This window comes from Phoca vitulina, unplaced genomic scaffold (assembly GCF_004348235.1).
Source record: "Phoca vitulina isolate PV1807 unplaced genomic scaffold, GSC_HSeal_1.0 scaffold279, whole genome shotgun sequence".
NCBI classification, from domain to species: Eukaryota; Metazoa; Chordata; class Mammalia; order Carnivora; family Phocidae; genus Phoca; species Phoca vitulina.
The window spans coordinates 7,354-28,951 of NW_022589966.1; the positions used below are offsets into that span (position 1 = coordinate 7,354).

Here is a 21,598-nt window from a genome sequence, read left to right on the forward strand (position 1 = left end):
ATGGCAAAACACACACGATGCCACCTGCATGTGCAGGTTTCCTCCCCCTGGTGATGCTGGGGCTCACACCCACAGTCAGATTCCACGCCAGCCAGCAGGCAGACGCAGCCTGAACGCTAGGACCCCTCCTCCCCACACTGGGGGCCACAAACGTGTCTGCCCAGCAGCTGTCTGCTTCTGTGGGAAGCCAGTGAGGGAGATGGAAGATTTGGCCAAGGGGCCTGTTCCTGCGTGGGCACGGGGCAGGGACAGGGTGGCAAGGTGAATGGGTGCTCGGTCTTCAGCAAGGCAGTTCCGGGCACCCCGTGTGGCCTGGCTTCACACAGGGAGACCCAAAGGCCCGTGGGCAGCTCCTCATGCAAAGCAATCTCTCCAGGGGGCGCCACGCAAACCCTGTGTGACCCAGGCTAAGGGTGCGTCCGCCCGGCTTCCCGGACGGCCCTGGTTCACCGGGGCTGCTGGCTTGGGCAAGGGACACAGAAGTGCAACCCCCTCAAGCAAGGAGATGCTTGGGGTCAGCCTCAAGAACGTTGAGTGTGTCCTGGAGGGGTCCCTCCACGCCATGACAGGGTGGGGCCACTGGGAGCACCAGGGAGACCTGCCAGCTCACCTCACGGGGAGCGGGCATGGTGGGCAGAGGCGGGGGCTCTGGGTGCGATAGGAGGGGGGTTGGTGGGCACTGGGTGGCCAATGCCATCACCAGAGGTCAGGAGGCGGGTCCCGAGGTAGACACAGCCAGTGATAGAGCAGAGGCCTGTGGGCCTGGCTGGCTGCCCTTGTGCCCTGCTGCTCGGCACCCCATCACCTCAGAGCCAGCAGGAGATGCACAGGCCTCGGACAACTGGGGGCAGAGAAGGCAAAGATCAGGGACACGTGCTGTCCTGATGGTCCACACCCTGGCAGGGAAGAGGGCAGACTGTGGCCGCACGGTGGTACTGGGCAGGCCGGCGACCAGGCCCCTCAGTCCTGCTTGTCCCCTCTCTGCCTCCAGGGGTAGATGAGCTCTCCGAAGAACAGCTTGCGGCACAGGGAGCCCCAGGAGTGCGTGGGGTGGCAGCCATAGCTGGGGAGGCGGTAGGTGTGCACCACACGACCATAGGGCAGGGGGTTTATCTGGAAGCACAAGGGCAGCGCTCAGCCAGGACGCAGCCCCCAGCTCCCTGAGGCTCAAGCTTGCCAGTCCGAGTGGCCCCTCACTGGGGGTCCCTGGGCTGTCCGCTGCGGGGCAGCACCCACTCTGTCCAGACGGGCCCTCCCTGTGCTCCCCAGGGGCAGGGTGAGCAGCTCGAGAGGGAGCACTCAGACCGAGGTCAGCCGTGCTCTCCTCTGGGCAGGCTGCAGGGAGGCGAGGCAGGCCAGCCTGGAGGGGCGCCGACCCCTCGCCTGCAGGACCCCCCCCCCCCCAGAGCCTCCCAGTCAGAGCCCGGGAACATCCCGCACCCTTGAGAAAACCGTGCAGGGCCCCAGCTGCCTCAGCATCTGACCTCTCCCTGAGACGTGGCCCTCGGGCCAACCCCACCAGCCCCCAGCGAGTCACCCAGCAACCTGCCCGCTCTCGCACAGGCCAGAGGGACCGTTTCAGAGAAAGAGCGCGTCCTGAGGCCTTTGCCAAGTCCGTGCTCTTCCTCCTGGAACAAGAGCCCATGGGGCTCAGGGCAGGAGCCCGGGCTGGCGGAAGGCATCAGGCACAGCCCAGGGGATCCCATCCAGGCACCTGCTGAGGGAGGTTCCAGGCAGAGGGGGTCACGGTGCCCAGAGGTCTTGGGGGTGAGGGAGCCTCCCCTTGCGGCCCCACCTGTCAGCTCTGGTGCGCCCGTGCAGCCCTCCCCCAGGGCGGCAGCCCCAGAATGTGTGCAACATCATGGCGGGGGGGTCTGCCCAGGGGCACCGAGTGAGAAACGTGCAGAGGCCTCACCTGCATCAGGAGGCGGAGGGGCCTGCCAGCCTCGTGCTCCAGGACTCGGAACTTCACACCAGCTGCAAGGACAGCAAGGTGCCTGTGAGGCACACGGCCCTCGGCAGACAGCCTCCAGGGCCTCCTGCCCCGTATGCCCGCAGCGGCAGGCCTGGGCACAGGGGCTGTGGTGGCAAAGGCCCCTTCCTGTCCGAGCAGCACTCAGAAGGCTGTGGGTGGTCCGGGCCGCACACCGGGCTCACCTCCCCGCACGCCCCTCCCAACCTCCCCGTCCGCCTCCCCTCCGCCGGCTGCCTGGCCAGTATCAAAGCCTCTGCAGAACTTCACTGAAACACAGAAGCTGCGTGTCTGGGAGGCGGGGCAGGGTCAGCTGGGCTTCAGGGCCTCAGGCTGCGCTGCTTTCCAAATGGGACGTGGCTTCTCCCACAGAGTGGACAGGGTCCTTGGTGGGATGTGGCTGCCATGCTGGCATCTAAACGTCTTCCAAATTCTGTATGAGCGGTGACTTGGGAACCCACTGTGCCCCTGGCCTGTGGTTTGGGCTCCCCAGCCTGGGAATTTCCGAGGCAGAAAGTTCTTGAAAAGAGAAGCAGGAGCTAATTATCAATTGATGAAGAGGCCCCAAGGCAAACTCGGTGAAAACGAGAGGAGGCAGCAGTATCTGTGGACTTTTATGTGAAGTTAAAACAACTCTGCTCTGACCACAAGCTGCGGGCTGGGGGAGGGAAGATGCTGGGTCTCAGGCTCCTAGCCTGCCTGGTCCTGGCACTCTGAAGTATGGACACAGGCTGGGGTCCCCGGCATGGGCCACCTGGGGGTCTGCAGGGGAGGTGGCCTGGAAAGAGAATTTAAGGGCACCAGGAAGGCAGACTAGGTCCAAAGTGCACGGAGCATGCAGGTTCAAGTTCTCTGGCCCTCCAGAGGCTGGAAGCAGCTGCTGGGAGCTTTGGTGTCGGGGCTGAGCTGCAAACAGCATGCAGGGCCTCCTGGGCATGCTGCTCAGCACAGGGGCCGGCGGAATAGCCGCTGGATGGGGGCTGTACCAAGAATGCCCCATGCTCCCTGATGTGTTCAAAACCCTTCAACGGGGATGGGCCAACTCACAATGCTGTGACCAGTTAGGTCAGCCTCCCCCGGCCTCCCCTCAGGGGCATCTGGCCTACCTAGCGGTTGGTGTCAGCATGAAAACAGGGGCAGCCACCTGCAGAGGGGGACGGCCAGGGGCAGCTAGGAGGGGGGGTGCTGTCCCGCGCACCGTGGTCTGCGGTCACACAGATCTGGTCAGCCCAGCACCCTTCAGCCTGGCCTGTCCCCTCCAAGGTTGAGGGGCACCAGCAGGCACACAGTCCCACACGAGCTCAGAGGGACGCTTCTCTGAGCCACGTTCAGGTACCACCTACGCTACTGCAGACAGATGTCAGGGCAAATGTTCACGCTCGTCACAGAAGAAGGTGACAAAGAGGAAGGGCTGCCTCTGTCGCCTCTGAACCCTCCAGCTCACCGCAGGCAGCTGGCCCAGTGGACATCAGGGGTCTCGGCTGCCCCCACCACCCGCGCGCCCTGCACACCACTGCTTCTGCAGGGCCCGTGGGTGCACCCCGCACACAGACCTACCCGCAAGCCTGTAGGGCCGGCAGAGCCGGAGGCCAAGCGAGTACAGTGGCAGGGAGTTGATGAGGTCCACAAGCAGATGAATCAGGCCCTGCACAGCCACCACCAGGAGCCGGAGCTGCAGCGACAGACGGCACTCAGAGCTGCACCAGGGCCATGACCGCAGCAGCCCAGGGGTCCTGGCCACGACGAAGGGTGAGCAGGGGCTCCAGACCCCTGGGGAGGACACGGATCGCATCCTGAGGAGGGCACAGCTCCCACCCTGATCCTGAGGCCCAGCTATGAGGAGGCAGGGAAGCAGTGGGCAGGGGCAGCTGACCCCAGGGGAACATGCTACTGGCCCCTCGGCTGGGGCCAGCTGGGTGTCCCTCCCCCGGGCCCTCTGTGCACCCAGCTGTGTGTCCCAGAGCGGTGGCAGGCACCCCCCGGGGTAGGACCCCTGCCCACTCCAGGGCCCAGCACACAGTGCCCCGAGAGTCTGGAATAGCCACGGCCTCCCCGGGGTAGGGGTGGATGGCCTGCCCACAGCTGCCTGGCTGGCAGGCAGGGCAGGCAGGGATCACTCCAAGCACTGTGGGCAAGGCCCAGTGGCCAGGTCAGCCAGCAGCCTCTCGGCTCACCAGGGTGAACACCAGGTAGTACAGGGCCGTGGTGGGCAGGAGGAAGACCAGGATGGTGAAGAGCAAAGTCCCGATGAACAGCTGCAGGGAGAAAGAACACCACCGTCAGCATCAGCAAGAGCCCCACGCCAGGGACGGCCCCAGCGGCACAAGCCACACCTCGCGGCCCATCCCCACCAAACCCACCCTACAACGGAGCAGAAATGGGATGCCTGCCAACAGGACACCTGGGCTTCCGAGACAGCTCAGGAAAACCCGCTCATGACAGCTTTCTCCAGTATGGGGCGGGATGTGTCAGCGTGCCATCCAGACTCGGTGATACGCGGGGAGACAGAACCAGCCAACAGGGCGTGAGCACATACACCAAAGGCGGGAGGACAAGCATGCCGTGCAGGGCAGCACACAGGGTCCACCTGGTCAGACCAGGTGTGAGCCGGCTCCTGTGCATAGGTCATGTCCGTGCCCCACCGTCCAGGAGCTCCCTGGGGCCCAGCACCCTCCTCACAGCAGGGTCTGCCTCCCACCTGGGGCAAGGTCCTGCACTGTGGGAGGGCTCCACGTGCACCTTGCCCCCCGCAGAGCAGTGCCCCAGGCTCCACGCTGACCCCCCCACAGGGGAGCTGCCCCGACATGTGCCGCGCAGCCACACTGGCCAGGCTCATGTAGAGAGGGACCAGGTTGATGGGAGCGTGGAGGCTCCCCCTGCACCCTGCCCGGTACCTGGTCCAGGTCATAGGAGCAGGAGTCCACTCGCTGGCGCAGAACATTCCACTTCTTCCCCCGGAACAGACGCCAAAGCGAGGACAGGCCGCAGATCTTCAGACAGTACAGCCTGCGGGGCGCGGGCAGCGTCAGGGCGGGGTGCCGCGCCCCCCCCGGCGGCCACCCGTGACCCTCAGGGCTTGGGAGGCCACCGTGGGCCGGCCTGCACGAGTGGGGCGCCCACACCCACCTGGCCCCATAGACGTAGAAGCAGTAGATGTGGAAGGTGAGCAGAGCAATGATGTCAGACAGGATGGACAGGGCGACCGTCAGGCCCAGGCAGGCTGAGAGGCCCACGTGCCACAGGATGCGCTCGATGAAGGGGGACATGAGGTGGATGTAGCCTGGGGGGATGGGGGTTGGCTCTGAGGGGGGCACCCAGGGAGGTCCTGCCCTCCCCCCCCAATTCCTCACTGAGGAGGGGTGCCTGAGGCTTCTGGAAACTGAGGGATGGACTTCACTGCTGGCCGTCCCTGGGCTGAGCAGCCAGCCCAGCAGAGCAGGGCTACACACACATACCCGGGACGGCAAGAGGACAGAAAAGCAGGGACGGAGGGGACGGGGCCTGGCCTGGCCCCACCCCCTGCACTGGGGGGGCATTGGGGGGGCTCACTGGGGCCAGGTGGAGCCGGCACTCACTGATCCACAGGTGCAGGTGGTAGAGGAAGAAGCGGCCCAGCACCTGGTCCAGCGCCCGGTTCATCTTCAGCCCAGCAGGCGCACCCATCAGCCACTGCAGCAGATGCTGGAGCTCCTCGGCCACGTGCTGTAGAGACACAGGAGGAACATGAAGTCCATAAACTGGGCCCCAGCACAGCCAACCCATCTGGGCAGGAAGAAGGTAGTCTGGGTCCCTCTCTCCAGGTGTCTCCTAATGTGATGGGCACACGAGGTTTCCCACACTTGTCTGGCCAAGGAAGCCCTCTTCACAGATGCTCGGGGACCTGGGGCTGAGAGGCTGACAGTGTGCCCCTGGCCCTCAGGCCACGGAGGCCCTGATGGGCATCAGCTTTCTTCCATCTCAATCCTCACGCCACTGGACCCACAGGAGAGCTCAGCTCCATGTGCCCAGAGGTGGGACAGAGCCCGGCTCACCATGAACCTTGGGGGAGCTGATGGGTCTACCCAGTGCCCCTCTGCTGAGGACCCCACCCCACCACCTGGCAGCACGGCACCACAGACGCCTGGGCCTGAGCTGGGTGGGCGCCCCAGGTGACCCTGAGGGTGTCGCGCCCATCAGGGGCCCAGGTAGCAGGTGGGAAGGACAGATGAGGTCTGAGCCATGAACAATGTCCAGTGAGGGCCAGAGATGGCACGGGGATGCTCACCGGCAAGCTGGGAAGCTGAGCAGCATCCTGGCCGACCAGGGAGGAAGGCCAATGTCTGGGCACTGGGCCGGTCCCAGGGCACAGGCCCCGAGGACCCTCAGCCTCATCAGCAATGCTGCAGCCATGGCCATGACAGCCCTGCCCCACAGTCAGAGGCCTGCCTTGCCCCCCACCCCCGCTGCCCACCATGTGGGCCTGTGAAGGCCTCAGCTGAGTCCCAGGCAGCGAGAAAAGGAACAGAGCATTCTTTATAAATAGAGCTTATCTAATATTTAAAGGATAAGAGCTGGGCGGCAGGAAGAGGCTTTCATTTTTAAATTAAATATTTATATTTCTGCGCAGTTCTGCAAGAGGGAGATCGAAGATGAAGCTGGCCAAAAGGCAGAGCATGGGTGAGCAAGGTACAGCAGCGAAGCCCCCGTCCTGGCTTCCAGGCCCTCCCTCCTCCTTCCTCTTGGACCAGGTCTCCCCAAGAAGCCATAGGGGCTCTCGGCCTGTGAAGGCCCCTGTTCACGAGCAGGCCGAGGGCACGGCTGCAGCTGGACACGGATGGGAGTGCCAGAGGCTGCACGCACAAGGACCACCCCACCAGGCCTCAGCCCCTCGACCACACCGGGGCCAGGAGGCCACTGGCAGAGGCCTGGGGGAGGCCCACGTGGCCAGAGGGACTGCTCCAAGCAGGAAGACAAGCCCCCAACAGGAATGACAGGGCCTATGGCTCTGAAGAAGGGAGGCAGAGAAGAGCAACAGGGTGGAAACTGGGAGAAGTGGAAACTGCTGGTACTCAGCATGGGAACCGCCGAATCAGCAGTGGGAGAGGCCTGACTGCAGCTGGACACAGACAGCCCTGGATACACGGGAGGTTTCTGTGGTGCTTGCTGTGCAGAGGGCCAAGCCCAGAGCCAGCTGCCTCAAGAGCCAGGAGCCAGGGACCCTGGGCCTGGGGGGGGGGGGGCTCCCCCGAAAAGCCTCAACCACAAGGTGGCCCCAGGTATGACCACCTTCAGGAAAGGAAGGTAGAGGCCAGGAGCTGAGATGTGACCCAGTGGGGGCAGGTGGGCATCCGGTGAGCCAAGTGTGTGCAGCCCTGGGAACCGGTCTGGGGTCAGGGACCAGGGCGGCTCCTCTAGCCCAACAGAGGGAAAGAGTCATGTGGCTCTGGCCAGCTGAGGGGCTTCTGCTACCCCCAGGCAGGGCCCCACTCCCACCCCTGGGACACAGGTGTTCCGGTAACTCACATCAGCCACAGGGACGAGGGCCTCCGCCAGTGGCCCAATGCGGTCCTTCCCACGAAGCCACGACAGCAGCGCAAGGCCAAGGGCCACATCGAGAAGCACAGAGACAAGCACGTTGGCCTTCCTGGAAGGAGAGGGCCAATGGGAGTGGGTGGTGAGCGGGGCCTGGTCGGAGGGGGTCAGCATGGGTGGGCCTGGTGCAAAGAAGTGGGGGGGGACGCGCGACTGGCCACTATGAAGGAGACCCAGGCAGGGCTGCACCTCATCAGCTGGGTGGGGTTCTCGGCCTTCTGGGTGCTGAAGACGAGCGTGAGCTGCTCCAGCCGGTGCCTGAGCTGCTCGCACACAGAGAGCTTACTCCAGACAAGGGACAGGGGCCACAGCTTGAACAGCCTGTGAAGGAGCCGAGAGGTGGCCGTTCGGGCGGTGCAGCGGTCCTCCTGCCTGCCGGGGAGTGGGGGCCCCTCAGCTGGCACCAACACCCCTCACCGGGCCCACGTCAAGACCCTGGAGGCCCTGAACACAATGGCCACACTCCCGAGCTCAGCAGGACAGGGACACTGTGGGGGCGCACGGGCAGGCAGCCCGGTGGGGGTCACGGTGCGCTCGTGGCTGTTAATTGGGAACCCGACCTCCTCACAAAGCAGTGACTCGAGTCACACCCAAAGCCAAGTGCCAAGGCTTCACCCCAGGAGTAGAGAGAACGTGCTGTCCTGCCAACCAGCGCCTTGCCCTGCTGGATGGGTGACCCTCATCAAGGGTCTGCAGGCCGGCCAGGCTGCCCCATGAGACTCGTGTCTCGCAAGGCAAAGGAAGCACTGAGGTACTTCTGCACGGATTCCAACACTGAGAGGAGATGTTTGCAAGTAAAGGTAAAGAAAGGGCCCTATTGTCTCTTGGCTCCATGTCCATCCAGAGCCTTGCTGCCGGCAAGGAGCCTGCAGGGCTTGTGCCAAGCGCAGGGCCGCCACTAGCCATGCGCTCGGACCCTCAGGAGGAAGGAGGAAGTCTTCAAGCGGTTCTGAGCCAGCTCCAGGAATGAGTCACGTTCAGCACAGCCATCCTGAACTCCAGTCAAGTGGAAGGCACTGTCTGCACTGAGCACCCTCCCCCCGCCGTCTGCATGGCAGGGTCCCCGAGGCTCAGACCAGCCCAGGGCAGCCAGGGCCCCAACAGCATCCCTGGGGCTGCCCTAGGGGGCCAGGGGCTTCACTTCTGCACAGTGACAGCGATGCCTCACGTAACTGCCACTGTGCTCTCCCCACGGCTCTAGCCTGACGGGCTGATCGGGATCTGCGGCACACGAGCGTCGTTAACCTTTCTTGAGTCCTTTGAAAGGTGATAAAAGCCCAGGACCATCTCTCCCCCAAACTGCACCTTGGCTGACACATACTTTCCTGTAATTCATTCCAGGGGATTGTGAAGATCCAAAACCCACCCTTTGTGTCAAGATCCCCTGCAGCCCTCAACCCAAGGCACTGTCCACACGGAGCTGCCGAGGCGCTCTGCCAAGTCAGGCCAGAGTGCTCAGCAGCCCTCGGTCAGCAGGTGAGGCCAGTCCCCAAACCCGACAGCCAGAACCCCGGGACCTAAGTAGGGGGCGCCATCGGGGAGCTGGCTTCTCACAGAGGGAGGGACCCCTGGAGCCAGAACACCCAGGGCCCCCAAGGGCTACACCCCTCGGCCAGGCCTGCAGCCAGGAGTATTCCAGGGGACTGTACAGACGAGCCAAGGCTGGGGACCACCACCCCAACCCACGTCCATCAGTGAGCGGACACTGCCCCCACCAGGGCCAGGAAAGCAGGTGGGACCTGCGTGCCTTCCTTCAGGAGGACAACTCCCAGGCACCAGGCCACGCAAATACCAGCCGTCAGTCGGCAACAACCTGCGTGTGTTCACGGTCTTGCTCGCCTCGCAGGAGACTGAGCCACCTGAAGTCCACCTGAACGGCTACCCAGTGGGTCCCACGCCAATGCTGAGGCTGCCAAGGGAGCCTGCTCTGCCCAGGGAGCAACCACCACCCAGACGTCCTCGGAGATAAGAGGGGAGGGGACAGGAGATGAGAGCGGGAAGCCTCAGCAGGGCCTGTCTGGGCCTCCAGGCCTCTGCCCACGGTGGGGGCTAGGGCTCAGCAGCCGGACTTCCTCCTCCCGACCCCCCGGCCCCAGGGGCACGTACCGGCAGGCGCTGACGGCCGAGACGAGTGACAACAGGCAGGCCAGCAGCACGCAGACGGGCCCCGATGCGCGCTTTGCCAGCTCGGCGAGGATGCTGGCCTCCACGCCCTCTGACTGCCAGTGGCTCAAGCGCACAGGGCCGTCGTCGAAGCGGTCGCTTCGGAAGAGCGCCTCACTGCGTGCCACCGTGTCAAAGACAGCGGCCAAGCCCCCGGCACTGGGCGCGGCATCGCCGGCCTGGCGGTCGGGCAGGGCTGCGGGCGGGTGCAGCTGCGACAGCAGCACCTTGCGCTGGTCGTAGAAGACGAGCATGACCTGGTCCTCATAGGGGGCGCCGGGGTGGGGAGGCACCTGCCGGCGGGTGGCCTTGCAGCTCCATAACTTGCTGCCCGGCTCCCGGCACAGCTGTAGCCAAGGCTCGTGGGAGAAGATGGTGCCCAGGCCCTCCAGGAACTGGCCCAGGCTCTCCTCAGCCCCCCGCCGGCGGTGGCACCAGGTGCCCAGCACGGCCAACCCCACGTGGCCAGCCTGATGCACCTGGGCCAGGAGCTCCTTCACCTGGAGGGGGATGAAGGGAAAGTGCACCACAGCCAGGACCACGGCGCTGCTCTGCTCCGGCACCCACCGTCCCACCAGCAGGCCGCTGTCGGCCGAGGCGCAGCACGTGGGGAAGAAGGCCTTGAGCACCATGCTGGGCACGCTGGAAGAGAGGGGACGGGCTCAGTCTGGGGCGGCCCCAGGGCGGCCGGCAGCACCACAGACGGCCCTGAGGACACACACACACACACACGGCCACAGGGCCCATGGGGTGGACCCCAGCGGCCCATGTCACATGGGCACGGCCCCTACCCCCATCCCAGGCTGGCCAACGCTTGCCCCCATTTCAGAGACAAGCAGGCTGAACAGGGTAGGGGACGTGCGTGATCCCCGGAACCACTCACGACAGTGCGTGGGGCTGAACGTGAGGGCTTTGTTTTTGTTTTCAAGGAAACTGATGAGAGTTTGTTATGTGTAGCACATGGAAAAATGTACAATCTCATTAACAATTAAAGTAATGCACATTAAAATCTAATGAACCCTGATTTACTTACTAAGCTAGAGAGAATAAAGATGAAAATGTAAATGGATTACTGCTGGGCTGAGAGAAACCAGATGCAGGCACACGGTTGGTGGCTGTGGGCACTGGTGCAGGGGCCCCAGGACATACCGGGGGACGTGCCTGTGCCCTAAGCCCACCCCCTGTCTGGTGAGCCCCCAGAGGAGCCTCGGGGCTCTCATGGGGCTTTGGCAGCTACTCTGACCCACCAGCCGATGGCTGTGCCCACCCACCATTTCGGGGCTGAGTTCCCAGCAGGGGACTGACTCTCTTGTCACAGTTGAGCTAGGCAGTTGTCTAAACGTGGGGGACCTGGAGGATGACAAGCTCCCCACTGTCTTCTCTCAGGCTGAGGGCTGTGAGCCTTCCTGGCCTCTAACCAGCAAGACCGGCCCCAAGTAGCTATGACCCCCGAATTCTGTGGGACCCTGAGCCTTGCCTTGCCCAGAGGTAAGTTCACTGGGGATGCAGGTTTCTCAGCAAGCACTGAGCCCCTCCCAGATGGTGGGCAGCAGGCCCTCATCCAGCAGAGCCCTGAGGGCTTCACCTCGGAGCATGCTCTTTCTCAGACACTGACTGTCCCCACCTTGTTGGCACAAAGGACCCAGCAGCCACCCTGAGCTAAGACCCCCAAGCTGGAGCCCACACCCGAGGGAGGGACACAGGCCTTGGACGGAGCCCAGGCCTCCAGGCCCCACCGCTCGCCAGGCCCTTGGGGACATACACGTTGGCATGGTGGGACGTGTCATCCATTTGCTATCAGCTGGGGGGCTCTGGGAGGGGCCTTACACAGACACAGACGCCCAGGGCTTAAGAGGTCACTGGTGCGGCAGCTCGCCCTCCCTGCAGGGAGGCCAGACTGGGGCCGGGAGGTAGAGGCCTCTCCCGGCAATTGCGCAAGTGGGTTCCAGCTGAAAAGGGTCCTCTGAGCTGAGCAGCCGCACTCCCGAATGTCTCTCCTCACCAAGTGACTGGTGCCGGCAGGGGAAAGCCCGGAGCCCAGCAGCAGCCCCGGGCCCCAAATCCCCGTGGCCATCACCAGGGACCCACTTCTCTTCCTGACCCTCCTGATGGGGCAATGTGAGATGGACAGAGCAGTTCTGCCTGCGAGGGACCTGGGGCTTCGGGCTTGCTGACCACGGCGGGGGGCCGGGCATCACACTAAGCCGGCTCAGCCAAACAGCACTATCACACCCCACTTGGGGACTCCTTGCACAGGAACTAAGGAAAACGACCCATGGCTACTGTCGGAAAAGAAAAACAATTGGCCTAACAGTGAACAGATGCTCTGGGGGAAGCTGCATCTGTCGGAGCAATGGGGTTTTCACTTCGGGAAAATTCATTGAGTTATACTCATACGGTTTGTGCATTTTCTTTGTGTGGGTTATGCTTCATCTACAAAGTTTGCCTAAAAAAGAAGAAAAAGAAGCAGCTCCTTATGTCTAAGGAAGAAGAGCAGAGGGCAGAAGTTGCTGTTCTTATCCGTGGGGTAGCGAGAGAGAACAAACCACGGGGCCAACTCCCATCCCCACCCCCACCTCAGCCTCTGGGAGTGAGGAACACAAAGAAACCTGCTCAGATCAGACGCCCAGAAAAAGAAGAGCAGGCAATCAATAGCGGAGGTGCAGACGGGGGAGGGGGCAGGAACTTGGGCAAGGAGCACATCTTTAAAGACCAGGATCCAAAACAAGGGCCCAGGCCTGGGAAAGCCTCGTCTGTCAGGGGGAACACCGAGCTCCCTTCCCAGGTGGGTCAGTCAGCCAGGTCTCTGGGGCAGGGACAGCCCTGCTCTCAGCACCTGAGGTCATCAGTCTGCCTTATGAGGGAAGCTGTACTTCTCTCCTCTGCGTGAACTGACTGTGGGGAAGAGCCCAGTCATGGCTGGCCAGGGACAGCTCCACGGCTGACCCCCGCCTCTGGAAGCTACTCCAGAGCTCCCAGAAACTCCTTTTTACCCCATGTTGTTTGTTTTTGTCTGGCGTTGGGTAAACAGTGCTTTCTCCCCGTCATCTCAGAAGAATGGCTGTGAACCTACAACCCCCAACCCGGGGCTCGAACCCACCACCCCGAGATCAAGCGTGCACGCTCCCCCCGACGGAGCCGGCCAGGCACCCCTACCGTTGTTTTGTGCCCTATGTACTGCGGTCACTGCTGGCCCCGAACGCCCTTCCCCAGGGTCCACCGTGGGGGCCGGCTGGGCGTGTCACTGGGACAGGGCGGCCCGGCCGCAGACCACCCACCCGGGCCCGCCCCCGGAGCCCTGCTGTCTCAGGCCCGCCCCTTGACCTGCAGCGCCCCCATTTCACAGAAGAGTAAACAGAGGCTACAGACGCGGGGCGTCGGAGGGGGGGCACTGTGCCGCGCCGGCCCTGGGAGGAGCCTCGGGGCCCCTTCCGCCGCCTGGCCCGCGCCCGGCGCCCGGCCCCCCCCGGGCGGGGGGGGCGGGGGGGGGGGGGCCACAGCCCGGAGGCCGGGGCGGGAGGGGCGGCGCCCCAAGGTCACAGCACACGGACGCCGGCCCGCCCCCCCCGAATGCTCACCGTCTGCTCCCCAGGGATGGAGTGGGGGACCGCGTGGGGCGGGCCTGGGCGGACGACAGCGCTCGCCGCCCACAGCCCCGCCGCGGCCGCGCCGCGGGACACGAGCCCCATTTCCGCCGGCTCCCAGCGTTGCCGCGCGACGGTCCGGCCCCCAAAGGCGCCCGAGCTGCACGCGGACCCCGCCCGAGCGTTCCGCGCGCGCAACGTTCCAGTCCCCGGAGTCTGCGTGCGCAGCGTCCTTGTCCCTCAGCAGCGTCCTTGCCCCCCCCCCAGTGTCCTTGTCCCCCCCAGCATCCTTGTCCCCCAGCAGCGTCCTTGTTCCCCCCACGCAGCATCCTTGTTCCCCAACAGTGTCCTTGTCCCCCTCCGCCAGGGTCCTTGCCCCCCAGTGTCCTTCTCCCCCACCCCCAGTGTCCTTGTCCCGCCCTATGTCCTTGTCCCCCCCAGCGTTCTTATCCCCCACCAGCAATGTCCTTGTCTTCCCCTAGCAGTGTCCTTGCCCCCCCAGCATCCTTGTTCCCCCCACACAGTATCCTTGTCCCCCCAGCATTCTTGTACCCCCTCCAGTACACCTGCAGTGTCCCCAACACCCCTGCCTTCCAGTCCCCCACCTTCTCACAGCTGACAAACCTCCCCCATCCCCCATTTCCTCATCTGAGGGACCCGGTGGACCTGGCTTTTGAGGGTCCCCAACCTCACCTTGCCACCGGTGAAAGGACCCCCAAGCCCTGTGTGGGGTTCCAGAAGGAGCTGCCTCCCCAGCTCCAGACTGGCCCCCTCCAACAACGGTCTCTGCCAAGGGGCACCCCCAGGTCCCCCCAGGGCCCAGTGGACTAGGAAGGCTGGGCCTCAGTGGGCCAGCCCAGAGGCGGCAGCCATCTGGTTTGGTCGTCAGAGCGGTCCCTAGCGCCTCCTGCTCCAGCGAACAATATCCCTGACACCAGTAGCAACAAGAGCATTTATTGAGCACGTAGTGGTCATGCTTCCTTACACTGACCACTGAAATCCCGCCCCCCACATGGGCTGGTACATATGAAGGGGACCTTGTCAGAGGCAATGTCCTGGTGACCAGGCGCTGTCCCCTTCCCACTGAGACCCCTCACTGGAACTAGGGGCCTGGCTGGGCCCCAAACACAGAGTTCCACCCTCACGCCCCCACCTCTTTTGGGCCTCATTTGCCCATGGTTTTTAGGTAACAGGAGTCCTTCCTCATAGGAAGGCTCTCCAGGCTGGGCCACCGCCTGGAACCTTCCCAGCACGCCCCACCCATGAGCTTGGAGCCCTTTGCTCCTGGTTTGCAGAGGAGAAAATGCAGGTTCAGCCTGAGAGACGATCTCACACGGGAGAAGTGGACTAGGGGTATGGAGGCTCCCCTCCCAGCCATGTGCCACCCCAGGGTGCCTCTGGGGCGGCCCCTCTTTTGCGCTGCCTTACCTCAGTTAGGCCCAGAGAAGCAGCAGGAGGCTCGGCACCTGGGGTGCGTCTGAAGATGGGGGACAGTGAAGGGCTGCACCCCTGCCCAGCCCAGCCCAGCCCAGCCCAGCCGCACCCTCCCTGCCTGCTTCTGTCTGATTAGGAGGCTGGGGCTGGGGCACCTGGCCCGAGAACCTGCCTGGGTGAACACTGGTAGCTGCCCAGCGCAAGGTCTGCAGGCTTCAGGGGCTGGGCCCAAAGCTCAGGCCTCCTGGGCCCTGACCCGGCAGGGCCAGGGCCTGAGTGGACATGGGGACCATGAGTGCTCGGGCACCCTAAACTGGGGTGTGCAGAGGGCCCAACTTTGGAGGCTGGGAGGCGGCTGGTTTGTGGCAGCCAACGAAGTCTGAATCGTCTCCAAGAGGAAGGTAGGAGGCAACCCAGGACCTGGCCCATCGGGAGCCCTGCAAACGCACAAGGTCGGGGAGGCGTGGCCAGCAGTCCTGGAGGCCCCACCAACCCCCAGTGTTCCTCCCGCAGTGGCCTGGGGCCCTGGGCTCACCCACACCCCGTGAGGGGCTGCTCCCATCTGAGCCCACGGGTCAGGCCAGCTGCGAGCGGTACTGGTACACCTTGATGTCGCTGTCACCCGCATCTGCCACCACGAGCTGGCCCTGAGGTGCACAGGCCACTCCCAAGGGCCGCCTCAGCCCCTCGGACACCAGGCAGACGGGCGTGCCGGCCCGAGGAAACAGGGTCACGTGGCCCTGCTGCTCATCTGCCACAATCACGCTGCCCTCCACGTCAGTGCATATGCCTGCCGGGTTGCCAAAGGCGTGCCCCGTCAGGCCCCCCAGGGAGCCCAGGGGCTGGCAGGCACTGCCGAACAGCCGCACATCCCCAAACTCCTCACTCACGGTGAGGCCGCCGTCGGGCCCCGGGCCCACCCAGCAGGGGCCCTCCAGACCCAGTATGGAGGCTGGGGCCCGTGGCTCCAGGGCAGGGCTCAGTGCGAAGCTGTGCACAGCCCCGGGCACATAGTCCGTCACCAGGAGGCGGCCGGTGGCGTCCACAGCCAGCCCCCGGGGGGCCAGGAAGGTGCCCACCGTGACCCAGCGGCCTTGGGGGTCTCGGGCAGTGTGCCGAAGCGCGTGCACAGCCCCACTGACGAGGTCGCTGACCACCGTGAGCCCAGCAGCTGTCACAGCCACATCCTCCGGCACGAAGGCTCCAGCCCCTGGCAGGTGGCAGGGCAGGTGGCAGATGGATCGTCCTTCGAGGTCCAGCACATGGACGCAGGGTGCAGCCCCAGCCGTCAGGAAGAGCAGGCCATCCAGGGAGCAGTGCAGACCCCGGGGTCCTCCTGCGGCCCCCGCGGGCACTGGGATCCGCCCAAGCAGCCGGGGCCGGCAGGAGTGAGCGGGGTCTCCGGGTGGGTCCAGCTCGCAGAGCAGGCCCTGGGGGCGGCCTGCCAGTGGGTCGGGGAGGCCCAGGAGGCCAGAGGACAGACAGGTGGGTGGCTAGGGATCACAGTCTCAGCTCCTCTGAGCCGAGGTCCTGCAGCTGGGCCCAGTGTGGCGCTGCAAGAGAAATAATGTCCACTAGGGGCCAAGCGGTGGTGACCCTTCTCCCCCTGCTCCCTCCCGGGGGTGCTGGCGTTCTCCTGTTTTACACAGGAGGAAACTGAGGCACTGGGTTGAGGGGGGCGGCTGGCTTTAAGCGTAGTGTCACCAGGTCCTGAGTGCTGGCCTGGTCTGCAAGCCCAGCCACCAGCCACGTGTCTAGGTCCCATTTTTCCACATGTGGCCCCTGAAACACAAGTCTGGGGAACATGGGACCTGTGAAGGTAGCTACGGGTTTTTCTCTGAGGCCTGCATGAGCTCCCAGGCATTGGGAGGTCCCGAGGTGTGTGGGGGGGGGCAGGGGGTAGAGGGGGATGGTGACAGATGGGCAGTGTTTCTCAAACTCATCTGCCCAGGGAACCCTTCCTTCCTTCAGGCAAGGAAAGTGACCCTTCTTAGGGGGCAGCCCAAGGCTCTGCCCATTGCCCCCACAAAGACCCTGGAAGCTTCCAACCCCTGAAGGGTTAGGCAGGGGGGCTCTCCGAGAGCAGAGAGGCGGGCGGGGGGTGGTCTCCTACCTGGGGCTAGCCTCCCGACCTCGCTCCAGCAGCAACAGCCTCTGTTGTTAGAAACCAGCCTGAGGGAGGGGCCACCTTGACAAAGCGGGCATGGGCAAGTGGGAGGGGCATGTGGGACGCGGGCCAAGAACACGTTTGAGCAGTAACCCAGGGAAGCTGTGTGGCGTCATCACTCAGCTGCTAAACCCCCTAGGGGCGCCCCAGTCCTGCCACATTCCTGCCTCGGGTCCTTTGCACTGGCCTCTGGGACATTCTTCCCACTGTCCCTGCATATCCGGATGCCACTCATGGTCAGCTCAGCCCACCCCTCTCCAGGGAGGCCCCCACACCCCTCCAAAACCTGCCGTAATGCAATTCATGAATTCAGGAGGCACTGAGCTAACATCCGTGTGAGTCCGCCTCACCCACACTCCCCCAGTAGGACCACGGGGTCAGGCCCTCGGGGAAGGGGATGCACCCCTTACATGTGGGCTGGGTCACTCACCAGAGTCTGGGGTGGGGAATCTCCAAGGGGCTCATCCTACCCCTCAAAACTGGCAGGGTTGGGTCCTGTTTCTACGCCTGTGAAACTGGGTTGATGCCCCCTAAGCTCACGTCTGCCTGGTGGTGATAAGAAATCTGGGTGCAGTAGACACATGGGGGTGCCAATAGAGGGCCAAGGAGGAGCGGGTCTCCCTCGGACACAGGACCTGGGGACTCTCCAGGAAGCCCCTGGAAGGGAGGGGTCAGTGCCTGTCTGTGACCCATAGTGCTTCCCACCTGGTTGGCCCACACCCCAGCTCTGGACTTGGCCTCTTAATGCCCCACGGTGGGGTGGACGGCCGATGCTATCTGCTGCCGAGCACAATTAATGGGGCAGCCGTAGGTCCTGCTCCAACTGGCCCCAGCCCGGCTGGTCCAGCTCGGGGAGCCGGGCACAGGCAGGAACTGCCCTCCCTGGGGCCATTCCTGGGTGGGTACAGAGGTATGGCCAGCTCCCGGGGAGAGAAGTCATTAGCTGGGTCCAAGGGTCCCGCGGGCACCCCTCCCTGCCTGCCCCCTGCCCCCCGCCTGTGGGAAGGGCCAAGTGTGGCTGTGCAGGGAGGGAGGCAGTGAGCTGTGAAGGCCACCCGATGCCTATCGTGGCTGCAGGGGCTGGCTGGGGGCCAGCGGAGGCCACGCCGGGCAAACAGCCCTGGGCCACAGAATGTGGGGGCACCACTTAACCATAGCAGGAGCAGCCTCCAGCGAGAATCTGACATCAGGGCTGCCCTGGCCAGACACGGGGGCTGGAGGCAGGCCCAGGGGTCCCTGTCCACCAGCAACATGCTGGAACACAGGCCTGACTAGCTCCCACCCACACCTGCCTCCCCATCTCTCCTGGTTCTACCCCCTTTGATGGAAAGCCCCCCATTGGCCTGGAGGGGGGGCCAGTCCACAGGAGGCAGGTCCGGGTCTGAAGGTGGATGCCCAGCAGGGTGGCCCGGGACACTGGCCACTCAGATGTGGAGGCCAGGGACATCTCCTTGGCAGGGAGTGTCTCAGTGGTGGACGCTGAGGCAAGAAGGAGGCCCAGACAGGGTATGTGAAGATGGTTTCTATTTAAACGTTCACAACTGTGATCACTAAGGAGCTATGACTCTCTGCTGTCCCTTGTGGCCCCAGAGATAGGCCACAGCCGTGGCAGGTGAGGTCAGTCCATGGGCATGCTGGGCAGGCTCTAGGCCACACCCCTGGGGCTGGGGCAGGTGGGGGGCCAGGCAGTGGACACGGGGTTGAAGGGCCCTGTCTGTTAAGAACAGAGGAGGCAGCAGATGCTGTGGTCAGACCTTGGCGCCCGGGGGGCTCTGGAGGCTAGGGACAGCCTCAGGGGGCCAGGAGCCCCCAGACCCGCCACGGGCACCCCAGCTGCTGCCAGGAATGACAGGGTCCTCTGAGGCCTGAAGGGGCAGGCCCGGGAGTGGGACACTGGAGTCAGCCTCGCATTTGGTGGTGTGGCTAGAGAAAGGCTCAGCTGTTGTGGGGCCCAGCATGCTAGGTGGCTCCGGGGTCCCCCCGGCCAGCGTGGGGCCCAGCTCCAGCTGCCCCCAGGCCCCCACCGGCCCCTTGGGCCCCTTGGTGGGCGCCCGCTTCACAGAGAGGTCGAGGGGTGCATCCGGTGGCCGAACAGCCCACTCTAGCGTCTGGTGGATGGTGAGCAGCTCCTGGCGGATCTTGCCAAGCTGCTCCCGCAGAGGCCGAGGGGCCAGACCCCCGGCAGGCACCAACTGCCCCAGGCGCTGCTCTACCCTGGCATAGTCACCAAGGGCCCGAGTCAGGTCCTCACCCACGTGCCCGGGGCCACCTGGCATCAGGCCCAGGGGCTGCTGGGGCAGGGGGGCTGCAGGGCCCGGGGTCTCGGAGTTGCCTGGCTCCTTGTCCTCAGGCCAGAGCATCACGGAGGGGCCAGTCCGAAGGCTAGGGGGTAGAAGCCGGTCAAGAGGCTGCACTGCCCACCTCCCCAGTGCCCCCAGTCCCTGCGCCACACCCCCTGGCGACCCCTTTACAGCCTGGCTGAGGGCCTTGGGATCCCAGAAGGATAGAGAGTCTGGCTCTCTGGCCTTGGTTTCTCCTCTGTGGCCTGAAGAATGGGGCCCAGCCACCCTGGCCAGCTCACCTCCCACCCCTCCCCACCCCCGTGGCCAGGGGCCCCTGACACCTACCTGCTCTGGGCACTGAACTTCACCGTGCTGGAGGGGGCCTTCAGGGGCTCCAACCTGCTTCCCAGGGGCAGCTTCCTCTTGGGGTCACTCTGGGCAGCCTGCTCCAGCTCCCCCTCCTGCCCTGAGTCCCTGGGGGCTCCACGGGGCCAGGGCCTGCCCAGCCCGGGTACTGGCACCTTCAGCGGCCCTGGGGCCGGAGTCCCAGGGGGACCTTTTTGGGGGGCTAGGGGCTTGGCAGGGACAGCCTTGCCTGCCGGCAGCCCCAGCGTATGCTCCAGGAGCAGGGGATAGTACAAGCGGGGGACCAGGGCAGGGCGTTCAGGGGTCTGTGGGGACGGGAAAGCAGAGGCCGGGGGCAACAGGGGGCTAGCCGAGGCCAGAAAGGGCATGTGGCCTGTGGCAGCCAGGGAGGGCCCCAGGTAGGAGAAGAGACCAGGGCCCAGAGGGCAGTCGACACCTAGCAGGGACAGATGGAGGCTCTGGGCCTCAGGGAGCTCGCTGGGGGTGGGCGGGGGGTAGCAGGGGACCCCCCCGCTCTCAGGGCCCGCTGCAGCCGCGTCCAGCACGGCTATGCGCCTCCGGCCCCCGCCCGGCCCTGGCTTCCACGCCTCGGCCAGGAGCCCCCCAAGGCCCACATCCTTCTGGGCAGCCTCCCGGGCCAGGGGGGATGGCACCCCGGGGTACCCATCAGCCCCCAGCCTTGGGCCCCCGACGTGGCGGCGCGGGGACAGGACACGGGAGGCCGGGTCGGGTGTGGCGGGAGCGACGGGCAGCTGTGGTCCTCGGGGCTGGCTGCCAGGGTCTGTGGGGCCTAGGGGGCGGTCCGGGCTGGGTGCGCGGGGCCGGGGCGCGGTGGGGGCGCGGCGGCAGGCCCAGTCCGGGGAGTGGAGCAGCAGGGAGAGGGAGTCCTTGCAGAGGCTGTACTTCATGTGGTTGTACAGGTGCGACTTCTCTAGGCAGGTGAACGGGCACTGGAAGCACTTGTAGTTGTAGGGCTTGCCCCACGGCCGCGGGATGTAGTGCGGCTTCTTGGGCTTCCGAGCCCGCGCCCGCGCCCCGGTGCCCAGGCGGCAGGAGCCCCCCTCGCGGGACATGGCGGCCTGCTAGTGGGCCGGCCCGGGCCCCATGGCCACCTGCGCACAGGGGGCCTTGGTCAGTGCCCACCCCCCGCCCGGCTCCCCACTGCCCTCCGCCCACAGCTCCCAGGGCTGCGAGGACAAGAGCTGGGGGCACGGGCACCCAGCTCCACCCTGCAGCCCGCTCCCCCCGCCCTTGTGTGTGCGGTTCCCCTGGCCTCCCCCACCTCCTCCTTCAGCTCCACGCACTCGGCTAGGGTCGCCCCAGATGGCAGATCAAAATAAAAGACACCAGTTCAGTCTGACTTGGGTAAACAGCGAATACTTCCGTAGCAGAGATATGTTCTAGCCAATGTTTGGAATGTATGCTAAAAAAAGCTTGTTGTTTCTCTGAAATGTAAGGTTAACTAGGCATCCTGTATTTTATCATGTTCACCCCCCCACCCCAGGCCCGCCAGCTCCCAGCCGGCCCATTTCTGGGCTGATCCCACTCATGCCCGCCTGAGTCTCTGTCTGCCCGATGGCCATTTGCTGAGCGACTCCAAGCCAGGTATGGCTCCTGGGGACACCCGCCCTTCCTTGTCCCACCGCCCCCCCCAGAGCCCTCCGCTGTGCTGGGGAGCCAGGATGAAAGCTGCTGTGCTGAGAGACCAGCTCTGAGTTTCACAAACACCGTGTGCGCGTGCGTGTGTGTGCACACGCGTGTGTGCGCATGCACGTGTGTCCCTGCTCTGGCGGGAGCCGGGTGGGCGCGGGAGGTCTCTGAGGGGGTCAGCCTCGTGTGGGGCCAGGCCAGGCGGGGGGGCGTGGGCGTCCCAGCATGGCCCCACGGCACAGCCACCTGCTCAGCCTCATCCATCTGGGTGGCTTCAGGCAGGTCAGCGGCCGAGCCTGCAGCGGCCAAGCTCAGCCAAGACCCTCCTCCCCCCACACCCCACACACTCGCTCGGAAGCCGCTCCACTCTCCATCTGGGCCACCACCTGGGCCATCCACCGCCCCAGTG

At 64.8% G+C, this 21,598-nt stretch overlaps 2 protein-coding genes across 3 annotated transcripts; both read right to left on the reverse strand.

The window, feature by feature from the left end:
* Nucleotides 1-830: 830 nt before the first annotated feature.
* LOC116629103 (phosphatidylinositol N-acetylglucosaminyltransferase subunit Q-like) lies at nt 831-13,395 on the reverse strand. 2 transcript variants are annotated; one of them, XM_032399403.1, is made up of 11 exons: nt 13,285-13,395; nt 9,650-10,348; nt 7,733-7,864; nt 7,475-7,595; nt 5,548-5,674; nt 5,099-5,252; nt 4,867-4,978; nt 4,147-4,227; nt 3,530-3,644; nt 1,916-1,977; nt 831-1,113 (listed from the first exon to the last, which is right to left on the reverse strand). In XM_032399403.1, exons 2-11 carry the CDS (start codon nt 10,336-10,338, stop codon nt 961-963), a joined length of 1,746 nt encoding a protein of 581 aa, XP_032255294.1. In that variant the 5' UTR covers nt 10,339-10,348; nt 13,285-13,395; the 3' UTR covers nt 831-960. The 2 variants fall into 2 exon arrangements, with proteins under 2 accessions (XP_032255294.1, XP_032255295.1); XM_032399404.1 differs by lacking the exon at nt 7,733-7,864.
* Nucleotides 13,396-18,639: 5,244 nt separating this feature from the next.
* On the reverse strand, nt 18,640-20,612 carry LOC116629102 (proline-rich protein 35-like). The gene is made up of 2 exons (XM_032399402.1): nt 19,519-20,612; nt 18,640-19,273 (listed from the first exon to the last, which is right to left on the reverse strand). Exons 1-2 carry the CDS (start codon nt 20,610-20,612, stop codon nt 18,640-18,642), a joined length of 1,728 nt encoding a protein of 575 aa, XP_032255293.1.
* Between the last annotated feature and the right edge of the window lie 986 nt (nt 20,613-21,598).